Source organism: Balaenoptera ricei, chromosome 5, assembly GCF_028023285.1.
Source record: "Balaenoptera ricei isolate mBalRic1 chromosome 5, mBalRic1.hap2, whole genome shotgun sequence".
NCBI classification, from domain to species: Eukaryota; Metazoa; Chordata; class Mammalia; order Artiodactyla; family Balaenopteridae; genus Balaenoptera; species Balaenoptera ricei.
In genome coordinates, this window is record NC_082643.1 from 122760017 (window position 1) to 122774384 (window position 14368).

Consider the following 14368-nt stretch of genomic DNA (forward strand, 5'->3'; position numbering starts at 1 on the left):
CAGCCTCAGTTTGTGTGTACATGCAAACCTAGATTAGAATACTTTCTGTCTCTAAAAATAATCATAAATTTTTTTTTCTTACAAGTTTGAAGTTGTCAGTTATAGGTTACACACACAGTCTTAACGAAATTTGAAATGGTCTTTAAGAATGAGTTGCTTTGAAGTCATAAATAAGATAAAAATTTTATTTCTTTTGGAAAATAATCCATAAGTGACTTCTTTTCCCTAAGAATTGGTGATTTATATTCTAGTAAGGATTTTGGAGTCTAAGCAATTCTATTGCTTATTTGTTTCGACTATGAGAACTTTCTTTTTATTTCTCTGGTATTCAATTTCCTTTTGCACCTGAAAAATAAAGATAGTGAACTCAAATAAAATGTCCTTAGAGATTCCTCCCTCCTCAATGATACTATGGCTATACTTGGTATTCTAAATGCCCTGTTCTCAATATAGCTATCCCGGAGCTTAATGGAGAAAAGGTGGTGCTTTCATATTAGCTTTCTAGTTCTTTTGTTAATTAAGAACAAATTTTTCTTTCTTGTCCTCAGTTTACCTGAATGCTCCTAAAATCTAAACACATTAGTAAATAAGAGAGCTTTATTTTTAATAGGTTTCTCTCTTCCTTTATGAGTGATAGAAGTTTTACAATGTGTGTTTAATTTTCCCATAATTTTTAAAAGGCAAATTTCACTGGGACCATGAAAGAATTCTCTGGTATATCCAGACTACATAGAAACTGCCATCCCAGTTGGCTAAAAAATAAAAGCTTGGTTAAATTGACTTGGCCTGGCTCCCAGCGTTTCCCAGGCATTTAGCAATATCTGAGAGTTAAGTCCATCACCTTCAGAAGCTGCAATAACTCTTTGATTCACTGTAGTCCCATTTAGCACATTGCTCTGTAATAATATATTGGTGAGTAATATGAGAAAGTTGATTCTCCTTCCAAAGGCACCGTATTTATAACTTAGGATAAGAAGGTCTCTGGGATATTGTCAGTTCTAAAGTTCTCCTTCCAAGTTGGTTGGTTATGTGGTCACTGGGGACATGAGCTTTCTTCCTTTTAAAAAATTATTTCAGGTGTCATAATGCTTCATACAGATATGATAAATTTTGTTTTGATATCTTAACACTGATGAATTGGATGACACATTTTTAGGGGGGATATTTTCTCCTACGGTGGTCCTTTCATAAGGACCACCACTTATACTCCCCAAGGCATAGTGACTTTATACTCCGTAAGAATGCTACTCATGTACGCCCACCACATGAAAGGTGGTGCCAGCACATAGGGGAAATGTAGTGGTTAAGGAATTACACCTGCCCCACTTGTAGTTACAGAAACACTTTCTAATTTAGAATCATAGAATTCTACAAAAGACAACGTCTCATGATAGAAGGTATCCTATAATATCATCTTATCCAAATCTATCACCACCTAATTTTATAAATGGGAAAGAGGAACAAGGGGAGGTAACAGATTTTCCTAAAGCCACATAGCCTAGTTGACTGTAAATCCCAGACTCTTCTGAATCCTCCAGTGTTTTCATGACACATCATGTATAGAACCTGTGGAGAATGAAACTATCTAAAACTGCCCTCTGTAAAGAGTTTTTGATAAATGAAGGTTTCTATTATTATTTGCCTAAATTTTATCTTACACCTAAATTACTTTTTGAAGATTCATGAGAAATCAAAGCTAAAAGTAACAGACTGTTAATGTTACAAAACAGCAGCTTCCATATTTTTCTCATTACTAATTACAGTCCTAATTGGTAGTTGCTTAGTTGCTCCCAGTAGAAATCAAAACAATTATTTTGCTAATATTCAAGCAGCTGGAAAATATTTGGCATATCCCAATTTTGTACTTAAAATAGATGCTTATTTTTAAAATAAAGGTAATATATTTTAGGTTGTTAAGGACGATTTGTTGAATACTTATCGAGCTACAGTATTTTGAGGCTTGTCTTATTCTAAGTCCATTGGTGCGCTCTCAATTCTCACAACAGCTAGCTCCTATTCAATGTCAAAATACAAATTTCAATAACTGTCTCTAATGCCACAGTAACTTTAGAGAGATGCAGCATGCCTTTTAACTATTAAAAGAAGGGTCAAACCTGGTGCAAAATTACATAAAGGCGCAGTTTGGGGGACAGAATAGAAATTGAATACACCAAGGTAGCTGCTTGGGAAAATGAACAGTATATAATCTAATATCTTTAATTTTATATACATGAATATAATGTATGTCAACTTTGTACATGAGATACATACAGTATTTAAACATTTTACTCAACAGATAAGAATTTACAATAGCAATAGAACTGACTAAAGGGCTGTCCACTTAATATACTTAGATTAGATCCGTACTTTAACAGGAAAAGAATTTAATAGTTTACAATCATAGAAACACTGACATTTAAAACAAGACTTTATAAAATAATTTATATATATCCTAGCATCTATTGAGAGGAATAATTTGCATTTGTGGATGTGTGCAATGAATGGCATATTCAAAATTTTTAGGTGATAAAATAATTTAGAAGCAGTTCATGCAGTGGTCAAAGCAAGGGATGGCAGTTCCTTCAAGATGTCCTTTCTCTTTGACATCAGTGGATATCAGATGCACACTAGGTACCATTGGGGCACACTAGACCAAGTCTCCTCCAACAATTACTTATATAAACATCAATATACACCAGTTGATATCCTTTCTTCCATAGTACAAGTACAGGTCACAACTTCTCTCAGCTGTGGGAGTAGTCAGTTTATACTTAAAGTGATTTAATGTCTCTCCTGGAGTTCTAAGTGATATATCTCTATACAAGGTAACTAACAGAACTTCCTGGTTTTCACAACTTTACTCTGATACTTCACAGAGTGCCCCCCATGTCCTGTGACATAAACATCCAGCAGGTAAGATTTTCCAGGCTGAAGACCTTTAATTGTTTCTGTGGTCACTGCTTTTTGCAGGTTTTGACTGTGGAAATATTTACAGAGGACCTTCTCTGATTTCTTCCTTGTATCTGGTCCAAGGCATTGGTTTTGCTCTCTTTTCTTCTGGTCTTCACTGTAATTATCATTCACTTCCTTTTTGTAGATGCAAAACTTGTTCCTTTCCTGGGTGCCTAGCCAAGCCACGGTGGCCGAAGAACAGGTACGGAGCTTGTCGAAGGCTTTGATGCGTGTGTCTTCAGGAAGAGAGGGAAATGACTGCTTACTGGGTCTGGTGGTAGCTAGTATTTTCAACATAGACGCTCCCTTCTTGTTTCCTTTCAGTCGAATGAGATATTTGGCTTTCGGTTTTCCTCTCAGCTGAAACTGTCGAATGCCTTCCACATTCTGAGACAGAAGAAGTTTCCCATCTCTTCTCACTTGGATTTGGACAGCGTCCAGACAAGAGTGAATAAAGAAGGTGACTTTTTGGTGAGACGAGACTGGAGCAAACCGTAGAAACTTTGCCCCCTTCCTTTTAACAAACACATCTGTAACTTTCCCATCTTTCAGCTCAACTGTCTTCTGTCTCGCTTCTTCCTTGGTCCTGGCAAAGGTGCCCACGTAAGCAGTGCTCATGTTGCTGTTGCTGTTGGCCACGAAGACGTCAAAGTAGTACTGCGTGTCGGGTTTCAGATCCGAGACGGTGAAGATGTTCTTGTTTCCTATGCAGATTTTCTGAATGTCAGCCTTGGGCCTCGAGTAGGCATGCCGCCCCAGTTTCGGAGACGGCTTTGTCAGGAAGCTGCGCTCTTTACCTGAAGCATCCGAAGCAAATCCGAAGTGGGCAAAGTCAAAAGGGCTGAAGTCCAGACCGGGCTTTGGTGCCATCATGAAAGCGTCGTCCGCACTCAACTTCGCTTCCACCGCGCAGAGACTTTTGAAATTGTGCTCCTTGTTGATGACCACACAGTACTGAATGGGCTGTTTCAGCAAAGAGGCCGTGGGGCTCGGTTTCCAAGCCAAAGTGACCGTGGTGCATCCCAGGGAGGTAACGTCGACTCTTGGGTCATAAGGTAATTCAGGGTAGGGCTGGTCCGACTCTGGAGTTGTGGTGGCATATACTTTGAAATGTGTGTCTTTCTCTGTTGAAAGAAGCTCCAACTGATATAAACCAGATGGAGAACTAGAAGATATGAAATATTCCACGTCGTTGCCTTTGTAGGAGAATAACTCTGTGCCTTCCACATTAATGATCTGCTGCTTCTGCTGATCTAGAGGCTCTGGATCCCCTAAAAGACACAAGAGAAGCACAGCCTACACGTCAGGGCATGTGCTGTGGCTTGCTAACCTTAGATTGTGTTCTTAAGACAATTTAATTGAGTTTTTCTCCATTATAAAAGGAATACATGTTCCCAGTAGAAAACTGGGAGATAGAGAACAAGATAAAAAAAATCATCCATTCATACAAGATCCAGATAGTCCTTTATTAATAGTTTGGTCTATTTCTATCAGTCTTCCTTCTACACATGTTTATGCAGTTGGTATTATTTTCTCTGCAACTTTATAACATTTATTATCATGCATATACGTACCTAGAGAAACCTCCATTTTTCTCACTTAATATTATATCATAAAAATAAAACTGTTGGTTAATTTTTGACCATTATAATAATGCTGTTACATATGTAAGGCTTTTCTGATTTTACATTATTTCTTCAGGATAGATTCCAGCTGGTAGAATTTTTAGGTCAAAGACTGCAAACCTCTTAGAGACTAATCCCTACTGTCAATCTGCTTACCAGAAGGATTCTATCAGTTTGCACTTGGGTGGCTAGCCATTTCACTAATTTTGCTTTTGTTAGTAGGACTGGACAATCTCATTAAAATATAGAATATAAAGCACCAGTAAGAGGACCTAATTTTCAATGTGTAGAACACGTGCTCAGGAGGAATATAGGGAAAGTACTGAAACTAAAATAATGTTTTCCATTTTTTGTTACTATTAATATCAGATATCACACAGATATCAGTGTTAGAAGACCCAGAGAAGGACTGTGTAGCCAGAGTGGGAATGGATCTTTTCCAGCTGATCACTGCAGGTTGAGAGTGAGGTATGTAGAATTTCATATTCCTAAACCACGCAATTAACACAATCATCATGTGACTATTCATTCTACCTCAATCTCATCACTTCCCATGTGCCCTTTCAATATTTTCCTAATTACAGTGTTCCCACATCACTGTAAGTATCCAGCTTGCTACCATCCTGTCATGGCACCAATCTCAAGCCTTCACTTTAAGCTAGGATGCCTTTGCCCCTTAAAGGGAGGCAGCATCAACCCAGGGCCTCATACAGACTCTACTCATTTCTTTGTATCTGTTATTTGCTTTCCATCATCTGCATCTTCTTGAAATGCCTGACCTATTCCTCCTGACTTTCTTCTCAGCCTGGACTTTCAGTGGTGCTCAATGCCCTTTTGTTCTCTCTTTGTGGCTTCCCTTTATTCCCCTGAGATCAGAGGCTCTTCTCCTTGGGTGCATATTAGATTCACCTGGAGGGGAACTTTTACCATCCCAATGTCCAGACCCCACCCCAGGGCAATTATATCACAACCTCTGAGGTAGGATGCAGTCGTCAGTAGCATATATAGCCCCCAGTGGTGAGTCCAATGGTTAGACAAGACTGCAAACCACAGCCAGGGAAGCTCACCTCTTGCCTTTCCTCACTCCTTCAGCCCACACACCTGTCTCTCTCAACCTTTTATTTTACCAAATCACCACCATCTGATGTCATTCTCCATTTCCCTCATCTCCATCCCCAAATCTCCAGCTTCCCCCATTTTTCTTACTAAGAGAAGGCTGTCCGTCTCATAAGCCTTTCAGCTATCCATCCAGAGGTCTGGGGCCAGATCTGCCGCGCCGCTTACCTGAGCCTTCCCCGCTCGCGTCCTCTGGCAGCTCCTGGAGGCTCAGCGTCCACGCTAAGGGCGCATCGCAGGGAGTCACTGTGACTGACAGTGGGGTGTTGTCTTCTTCAACCACAAAGAAATACCTGGGTGAAAGTGGACCACTTCAGACCGAGGTAATTCATCCTAACACTTACAACCAAGATTACTGGGGAAAATCGCTTGGTTTAATTTGTATTCATTTAACAGAAAATCAAACTGGCTATCTGACACAAATCATGATATTTTCAGCAGTAACCGTGGAAGTCCAATAGCCCAAGGTTCTGCGACCAGACTTACCATCGACACAGTCTGAGATAATTGAAAGACATTGAACCAAAACGTGGAGTTTGGGTATTGCTCGAGTTAAGAATCAACACTTACCAGTTTGGGGGTGTTATTTAACACCAGTGCAAAGTAGGTCACAACCAAGAGGAATTTCCAGGTACATTGCCCTACAGGTACTGCATTTTCCATAAATTTGACAATAAATTTATGTTACCCCAAGGGCACTCTAAAGCACCAACCATTCCAAAAGATCATTTTCACAGCAATGTCCTTCTAAAATGCATGTTGGTCTCTGGCAAAATAACACTGTATTCATGCTTTTACAATCTTGACTTTTGTTCACAGTTTTACTATTCCACATCCTTTTGGAGAGAGGTATCTAATGACCATTTGAGAAATATTTTTAAAAGGCAAAGATAACTGTGTCAGTCAGTGGAAAGACACATTTCTCTATCACTAAGATTTTCCATTGAATTAATAACCTAGTGATTTTAAAACATTTTATAAGAACAAAACATTCTCCTCTACGCTTTCCCCTTAGATTTTTAAAATGATGTCTCAAAAGAACGTTTAAGTAGAATAAAAATATTGTCTATGTATAACAATGCTATATACTCTTACTCTGAATAATTTAGATGATTCTGTTTATCTTTCAAAGCCCATAATCTTGCAAGGGAGGAAACAGTGGTTTCCTCACTGGTTTCACGGCAAAAAATAAGCAAGTTTCACTTCCTAGAGACTGCACCTCCTGGGTACCTCTTTGCCTCTCGATTCTCTCTATATCCACCCCAACACCCTCTCCAAACTGACCACCATGGTCACCTGCTCCATCAGTCTCCTCTGCAGTTCTTCTCACCTCCCTGACCTCTAACCCATGGGGTGAACCAAGGGCCCGTGCTAGGACACAGTTTTCTACCCGTGCTCATTCCCTGTGTGATCTCACCCAGGCTCACAGCTTTAACCTCTTCTATTTTAATGATTCCCCAATTTAAATTGTCAGCCTGAACTCTTAGCTAAATTTTAGAGACAACTATCTTCTCGCCATCTTCCTTCAGATATTACTGAAAATTTCAAACTTAAGATGTCTAATCCAAACTTCTCATTCTCTCGCCAAACCAACTTCTCCTGCAGTCTGTCTCTACTCAGTAAATGACAGCCCTAACCTTCCAGTTGCTCAGGACAAACGTTTTAGAGTCACTCTTGACTTTTTCTTACTCTTCCACTCCACATACACTGAATCAGCAGTCATTATTTTTTTTTTTGGCTTCATCTTTAAAATATACCCAGAGTCCATCACTTTGTTCCACTTTCCCTGTTACCACCAGATCAAGCCACCAGTTTTTCTTGTCTGAGCATTGCAATAGCCTTCTGACTGGTCTTGTTTCCACTTTGACCCCCTTAGTTTATTTACCTCCTTCCAGGAGGAGATGCCCATGTACACCTAAGTCTGAACACACTCGCTGCAAACCCTCCAGGAGCTTCTTGTCTCATTCAGAACTTGCAATGATTTGCGTGCCCAACCAAATCTCTAAACTTGTCTCCTCTATTCTCTCCCTTCTTTACTCAGCTCCTTGCTCTCTGTGGAATGACTATGGCACACTCTTGCCTCAGGGCCTCTGAACTTGCTGTTCCTCCAGCTGAGATGCTCATCTTCCAGCTGTTGACCTTACGTGCTCAGTCACTGCGTCAACTCTCTTCTCTAGAGTCGGTCACCATCTCGCCATAGACCGACTCTGACCCCTTATGTAAGATATCACCTTCCTACCCGTGAAGCTCTTCTACTCCTCTTCATTTTTCTTCAAAGCACTTATCACTACCTGATGTATTATATATACCTTTGTTTATTTTTTTTATTTTCCCACCTCCCCCAACTAGAATGAAAGCTACAAGAGGGCAGGGCATTTGGTTCATTGATGAAGACTTAGAGACTAAAATAATTATTAATAAATATTTGTTTAATTAATTAATGAATAAGTTTAGCTTTTCACTTTTGAGGAAAAGTCCTTAATTGTTCAGAGAGTCTACAACTTCCCCAGCAGTGGGGCCTCCGCCTACCTCACTGTCATGTCATTATCCCTTTTGCTTTCTCTGCTTGAACCACGTAGGGCTTCTTTGAGCCATATCATGATGTCATATCATCAAGTGGGATGTTGTTTGCTCTGCCTGAAATACACCCCTTAGTCCTTACTAATATTTGTAAATAAATAAATAAATAATTTTTAAATTGAAATATAGTTGATGTACACGCCCTTATTAATATTTAAATGTCACTTCTTCAGGGATGCCTTCTCTTACTGTTCTGGCTCAGGTTCTCTCACATACTCCGAGTGTCCTATACTTTTCACTTTGGGCACCTATTGCAATTTGTGACTATATATTTATATTATTATTCGATTAATGTCATTTTCCCAACAAAGGCCCACTTAGGGTTCATTTTCCATGTCATTTTATTCTCAGCATTTAGCACAGATTTCTGCATGTAGAAGGTACTTGATAAACTTTTCTTAATGAATGCATTACTAAATGAATAAACAGAACCCAAGAATCATAACACCTACCTTATTCTAGCCTTAGGATACCTACACTTAGTCTGTTTCTACCTGAAGATACTGAATCTGAATGGAAATACGTGTGCTTTCCCCCCTTCACTATTCCAAGATGAATTAGGAGCTGGAGGGTGGAAATAGGGCTGTGGAAGGACAAATAAAGTGAAGATCCTATAAAAGCAAAAAAGCTTGTTTGGAATATAGTAAAGTTAGACAATCATCCAAACAAAATAACTAGATGATTGCACTCTTTACTGTATGGAAATTTTATGGACTTAAGCATCCCTAAAGACAGGTGTCAGATGGTTTAATTTTCAAATTCAGTCAACTTTTGGAGAGTAGAATTTTGTTCCTTTGGCCAGGTTGCATAGGTGATATTAACCACCTAAACATGACTGAACCTATGAACATTACAAACAATTAGGTAAGACAAAATAATTTATTTAGCATCGTGTAATTTTAAAAGTATTCAAAACTTCTTAGTTTTGTTTGTTTTTGGTTTTTATGTGGGTAGCAGAGCTAACCAGTGCTGAAATCAATGGGCATGTTCATCTATTATCTTCTGTTCTCATTTCAATCAAGAAAGTAGTTTATTTCCCAAAGTATGCAACTTTGTCTTAGTAACTTTAATACCGGCCATAAGCAACCAATAACAGAGAAAACAATGCTTGCATTCCACAGGGTAATCATTATACATAGAAAACATCAGAGAGTCCCTCTAAGTCAACATTTTCATATGGAAGCACTTATGATTAGGGATAAAAGACAATCTGAATAAACTTTAACAATTTGACAAACATTTATTGTCTACCATGCACAGTGCACTGGTGGAAGGCAGCTGCAATCAGAGATGATAGGGCACGATCTATGAGCGCCAGGTATTTACTGGCTAGTGAGGGAGATAGAAATGTGATAAATATGCTCCAAATTATAAGGCCAGAGTTGAGGGATAAACACTTCATGAACCATTTAGACTTTGGAATTTATGTATAAGCATAAGAATAATTAATGAATTTGTTTTCTTTTGCTATTCTCTGCTTCCAAACTTTATCTGGAATTTCATCTGTAGTTGTAATATCAACAATGTCTATGTGTGTTCTCCCATCACATATTTTACCCCTAGAAATGACTGTGGCCACAACTCTTTATTTAACTATTGTTAACATTGCATCCAAATGTAGATATCAAAGTCTCCAATCATGATTTGTGGGGGGGAAAAAAACCCAAAAGAATGAACAAATGAAAGAAATAAAAACAGAAGGAGGAAAGGAGCATGTGTTGTTTTGAAATGTCTTATAATAAAAACATGTTGCTTCAAAGAAAAAAAAATGTAATTTTAAGACAGCGCTTAGAACCAAAACTTATTTAATTTTTAAGAGACTGGAAGATCAAAGATAAACCGTTTATTTGATTAAGTGAAATGATTACCTAATGAGGAATGCTGTATTTTAAAGAACACTGCAAAGCAGTGCACAAGTACATTTGGGAAATCAAAGTAATTTTTAAAGAAAAATTTGGATTCACTCAAAAGTTTCAAGAGACAAAAGAATATGACAAGCAAAATGGTTCGGCATGAATTCAGCTGATATTTAAGACTAATTTGAATCGTTAAAACTGCCTCCTCTACCCTTCCTTGTTTTCACAGACTAAGTCTCTGTAAATACCAAGACATCAAGTTCCTTTAGTGTAATCATCCTTGCATTTTGTGCCTTCACTCTTATGAATGTCATTGAAAGAGTCATAATTATTTTATATATTACTGACAAATCAGTTCCTAATCTATTACATTCATGCAAACAAATAATTTCATTCAGATGGTGCTGAAATGATACCCAAACAATAGGTCACACCCATCAAAATATGAAAACTGATTATCTACTCTCACACAGACTGACCGGATGGTAACATGTCTGTGCCATTCAGTGGAAGAGGAGCACCACGTTCCATTCTTATTGTCAATTAAAACTGAAGTGACAAGAGAAAGACGACAATAATTTGATACACCTCAATCTTTAGAAAATGGATTATTGATGATATGACATAGTTTTATCCTTTGGAATGCCAAGGTGCCCTAGGTTAAAAGGAGAAACTGTTTTTGAAATATGATAAAGAGGAGTTTGGGTACTGCAAAGTAAGTAACTTTAAATATAATTAGTTTATATGATTGATTGATTGATTGATATGATATGTTGATATATGTAAGTTTTAAAGGCCAAAATACTTAGAAGCATTATGTGAGTTCAATATGTTGATGTTGGAGTGAAGATAAGCGAGAGGCCAGTTTTTATCTCTGCTTTGTTTGATGCTTTCAGAACCAATCATATTGATCAAAGAAATATTATCCTTACAAGCCAATGCAAACCCTTGAAGGATCATATGTGTTCAATTAATTTCATTAATCCTGTAGAGTCATTCTTAGAAATTTCCTACCATCCCGAAGAAAAGAAAATGATCATTCCAAAACGTTAGACATGCAAGGACTTCTCTCTCCACCCAAAAGATCACAATCAGCGAGAATCAAAGAGCTGTCTAACGACTAGATGTTGCACTGCCATTTTATTTTCTTACTTAGAGAAAAATAGGCAACGCTATCCAGAGGTTGATTGCAAATTACCTAAACTAAGTCTAAAAGGTCACTTTCTTTTTCAGAGACACCCTTTCTGAGCTTATCGATAAAGGAAATACTGCAGGGAGAATACCTTTTAGGTGTGTCTCTAAAGAGATAACTGCTCATTTCAGCTCCATCTGGAATTACTGACGAATCATGAAAAAACGCCTTGTCCCGAATTTGCATCTGAAAGAGCTCCTCGTCTCGGGTGGGTAGCTTCTGGGTCCTGGAGCTGAGTGGTAACAGCAACCACAGCATACACCAGTGGAGAGGCACCATCTTGGGGCAACAAAAAGAATTGCTGACATTAATTTTACAGGCAAAACACTTGGGCAACTTGCGAACTTTCTGAAGGGTTCACACTATTTGGTTTTGACAGAAAGAGCTGTATTATGTATTTTGGATACATGCACATGAGCTTCAAGGCAACTTTCCAGTTCTTTTTTTTTTCAAAGTATTTCAACAAGTCGATAATGAATTCACCAGAGTTTCAGATATTAAAAAGATTTTGAAACAAAAGGACTCTTGGTGCATTAACTTCCTCGGGTATTCGGAGAGAAAAGGCCCCCCTTCGTTATGGCAGAAGCCAATATGGTCATTGTAGACATCTCCATACAAATGTCTCAAAGCTTGAACCATAACATACGTCACAGAGACCCACTGAGAGCCAGAAAATTACCACTACACAGTTACTTTTCTTCTTCCTCAAAATTTGACGAAGGATCATATATAGAATTATTCTGCAAATCAGATTTTCATAAATCAGAGATTTTAAGAGATTATAAAGTTTAACTTTCTTATAGGATAAGCAATTTGTCCAAAATCCCGAGGTGAGTTATTTGCCAGTGTCTAATATTACAGATTTACCAGACTCTTCAACACAACACTTATATATAAACTTTTACCATATTAAAAAGTGGGCCTGGATTCCCACTTCAAATCAAGAAAGACCACTGGGGACTTCCCTGGTGGTCCGGTGCTTAAGACTCTGCGCTTCCAATGCAGGGGGTGAGGGTTCCATCCCTGGTTGGGGAACTAAAATCCCACATGCCCTGCGGCGCAGCCAAAAAAAAAAAAAAAGACCATTGGAAAGTTCTATACTTAGGTCATTTGTCTTAACCTCCAGCAGAGTTATATATTTACCACTCCAGTTTTCATTGAGTTACATTTTGGTATTTATCACTGACTTTCATAAAAAATCCTATAAGCAATCATGGATCATTCTCTAGGGCACCTTGCTGTAGGGATGTTTTCAAGGACACCATCTTCTACATGTTTCCCTTTCCCAACAGGAAGCCGCAGGTAGGCGAGTTCTTTTCACCTCAAGTGCTAATGAAAGGCTTTGCTTCCTTTGAGGATTTGGTGCCTGTTTTCCTCACAGAAAAAACTAGGTAAGGAGTTGTTTTCCCTTATCTCTTTGACAACGTACATCAGGGAATTCAAGCATTAGGGAAATATAGTGTTTTTACATTGAAGTACTTTAAATAGTGAGAACGTCAAATGCAAATATTTGCTATAATTTGAAATGAAGAGAATGCCAGTTTTATTTCTAAATAGTCATTGCTATAGCTATGAGGTCACCTCTACTTAAACCATCACTTGACTTTAGTTTTTCTTTGAGTGCTACCAAAAATAGATTCATACAACTGAAAATATTTTTTTGAAGGGAATAAGCTTTTCTTTTTTCTATGAGAGTCTGAGAAGTAATTTTTCCCAGTGAGCTTGCTCAGAAAGTTCCTTTAACTTACTTTTTCAAAATTTGCTTTCTGCCATGTGCTCTGCAATTTTCCATATAAATATCTGCAGTAATTAGGAGTTACTATGTGCAAAACACGGTGCTAAGTTGCATTTAATATTCACAATAACCTTGTGAAGTAGGTGCTATTCTTATATAAGTATCAACCTCCTTTAACATAAGCAGAGAAAGGATATAAACCCAAGTGAATCTGACTACAGAGCCCAAACATTTATTTCCATCCTTATTTCTCAACTGTATTGCCATTGAATGAGAATTTGACTGAGAGCTAAGAAACTTGACTTTTTAGTTTCAGCTCCTAACTAGAAGTGTAATCTTAGGCAATTCACTTAAAATTCTGGACCTCAATTTTGTGAAGGGTTTGGATGGATGACCTCTAAACTCTGAAAACAAATGATGATTCTGAGACTGAACACTAAAATCTTCTTCCCAAATAGCTAGCAGTTTAGGAATAAGACCAGGCCTCTTTGAGTTTCATTAAATAACCTGTCCCTCAGATATCCAGGTGATTGTCAAGGTGGAATCCAAGGAAAGTTGGGGATATAAACAAGAGCTCATGGGAGTTACTAACAGCAAACAAAGGTTATATCTACAAAAGATGGCTGGGGGGATCAAAAATCAAAGCTTAGTGAACCTATTCAAAACAAATAGGGGGTGCTTCCCTGGTGGCACAGTGGTTAGGAATCTGCCTGCCAGTGAAGGGGTCACGGTTCGATCCCTGGTCCAGGAAGATCCCACATGCCGCAGAGCAACTAAGCCCATGGGCCACAGCTGCTGAGTCTGTGCTGTAGAGCCCGAGAGCCACAACCACTGAAGCCCGTGCGCCTGGAGCCCATGCTCTGCAGCGGGAGAGGCCACCGCAGTGAGGGGCCCGCGCGCCGCAACGAAGAGTAGCCCCCACTCACTCGCCACAACTAGAGAAAGCCTGTGCGCAGCAGAGAGGACCCAACACAGCCAAAAATAAAATAAATAAGTAAATTTATAAAAAAACAAATAGGGACATGGTGGAGTAAACTGAATGGGACCTCCACTCACGACCCTCAGTCCCTCTCCTCTGATGCCCTTCATCCTGTAGCTAACAGAAATGGAAAATCTGAATAGAATTTGATATGCCGCCCCTATAAAGAAATACTTATTATTTCAGCATAATAAAACACATTCAGTTTACTTTGTAGTAGCGTCTCTGAAAGTTTACCTCCTGAGAGCAGAAGAGGCCAGATAATAAAATATGTCTCTTTAGAAATGGTTAGAATTTGGCTTTCCATATTTATTAGGAACTTAGAGCAAACAT

At 38.5% G+C, this 14368-nt stretch overlaps 1 protein-coding gene across 1 annotated transcript in view; it reads right to left on the minus strand.

The window, feature by feature from the left end:
* Positions 1 to 2324: 2324 nt before the first annotated feature.
* The window catches only part of NDNF (neuron derived neurotrophic factor), a 37575-nt gene continuing 25531 nt past the window's right edge, over positions 2325 to 14368 (minus strand). Inside the window, exons 2-4 of the mRNA XM_059923523.1 lie at positions 11413 to 11600; positions 5862 to 5986; positions 2325 to 4223 (exon numbers count right to left, since the gene is read on the minus strand). Coding sequence (XP_059779506.1) covers positions 2830 to 4223; positions 5862 to 5986; positions 11413 to 11600 — 1707 coding nt within the window. The 3' untranslated portion in view covers positions 2325 to 2829. The remainder of the gene's footprint in view (positions 4224 to 5861; positions 5987 to 11412; positions 11601 to 14368) is intronic.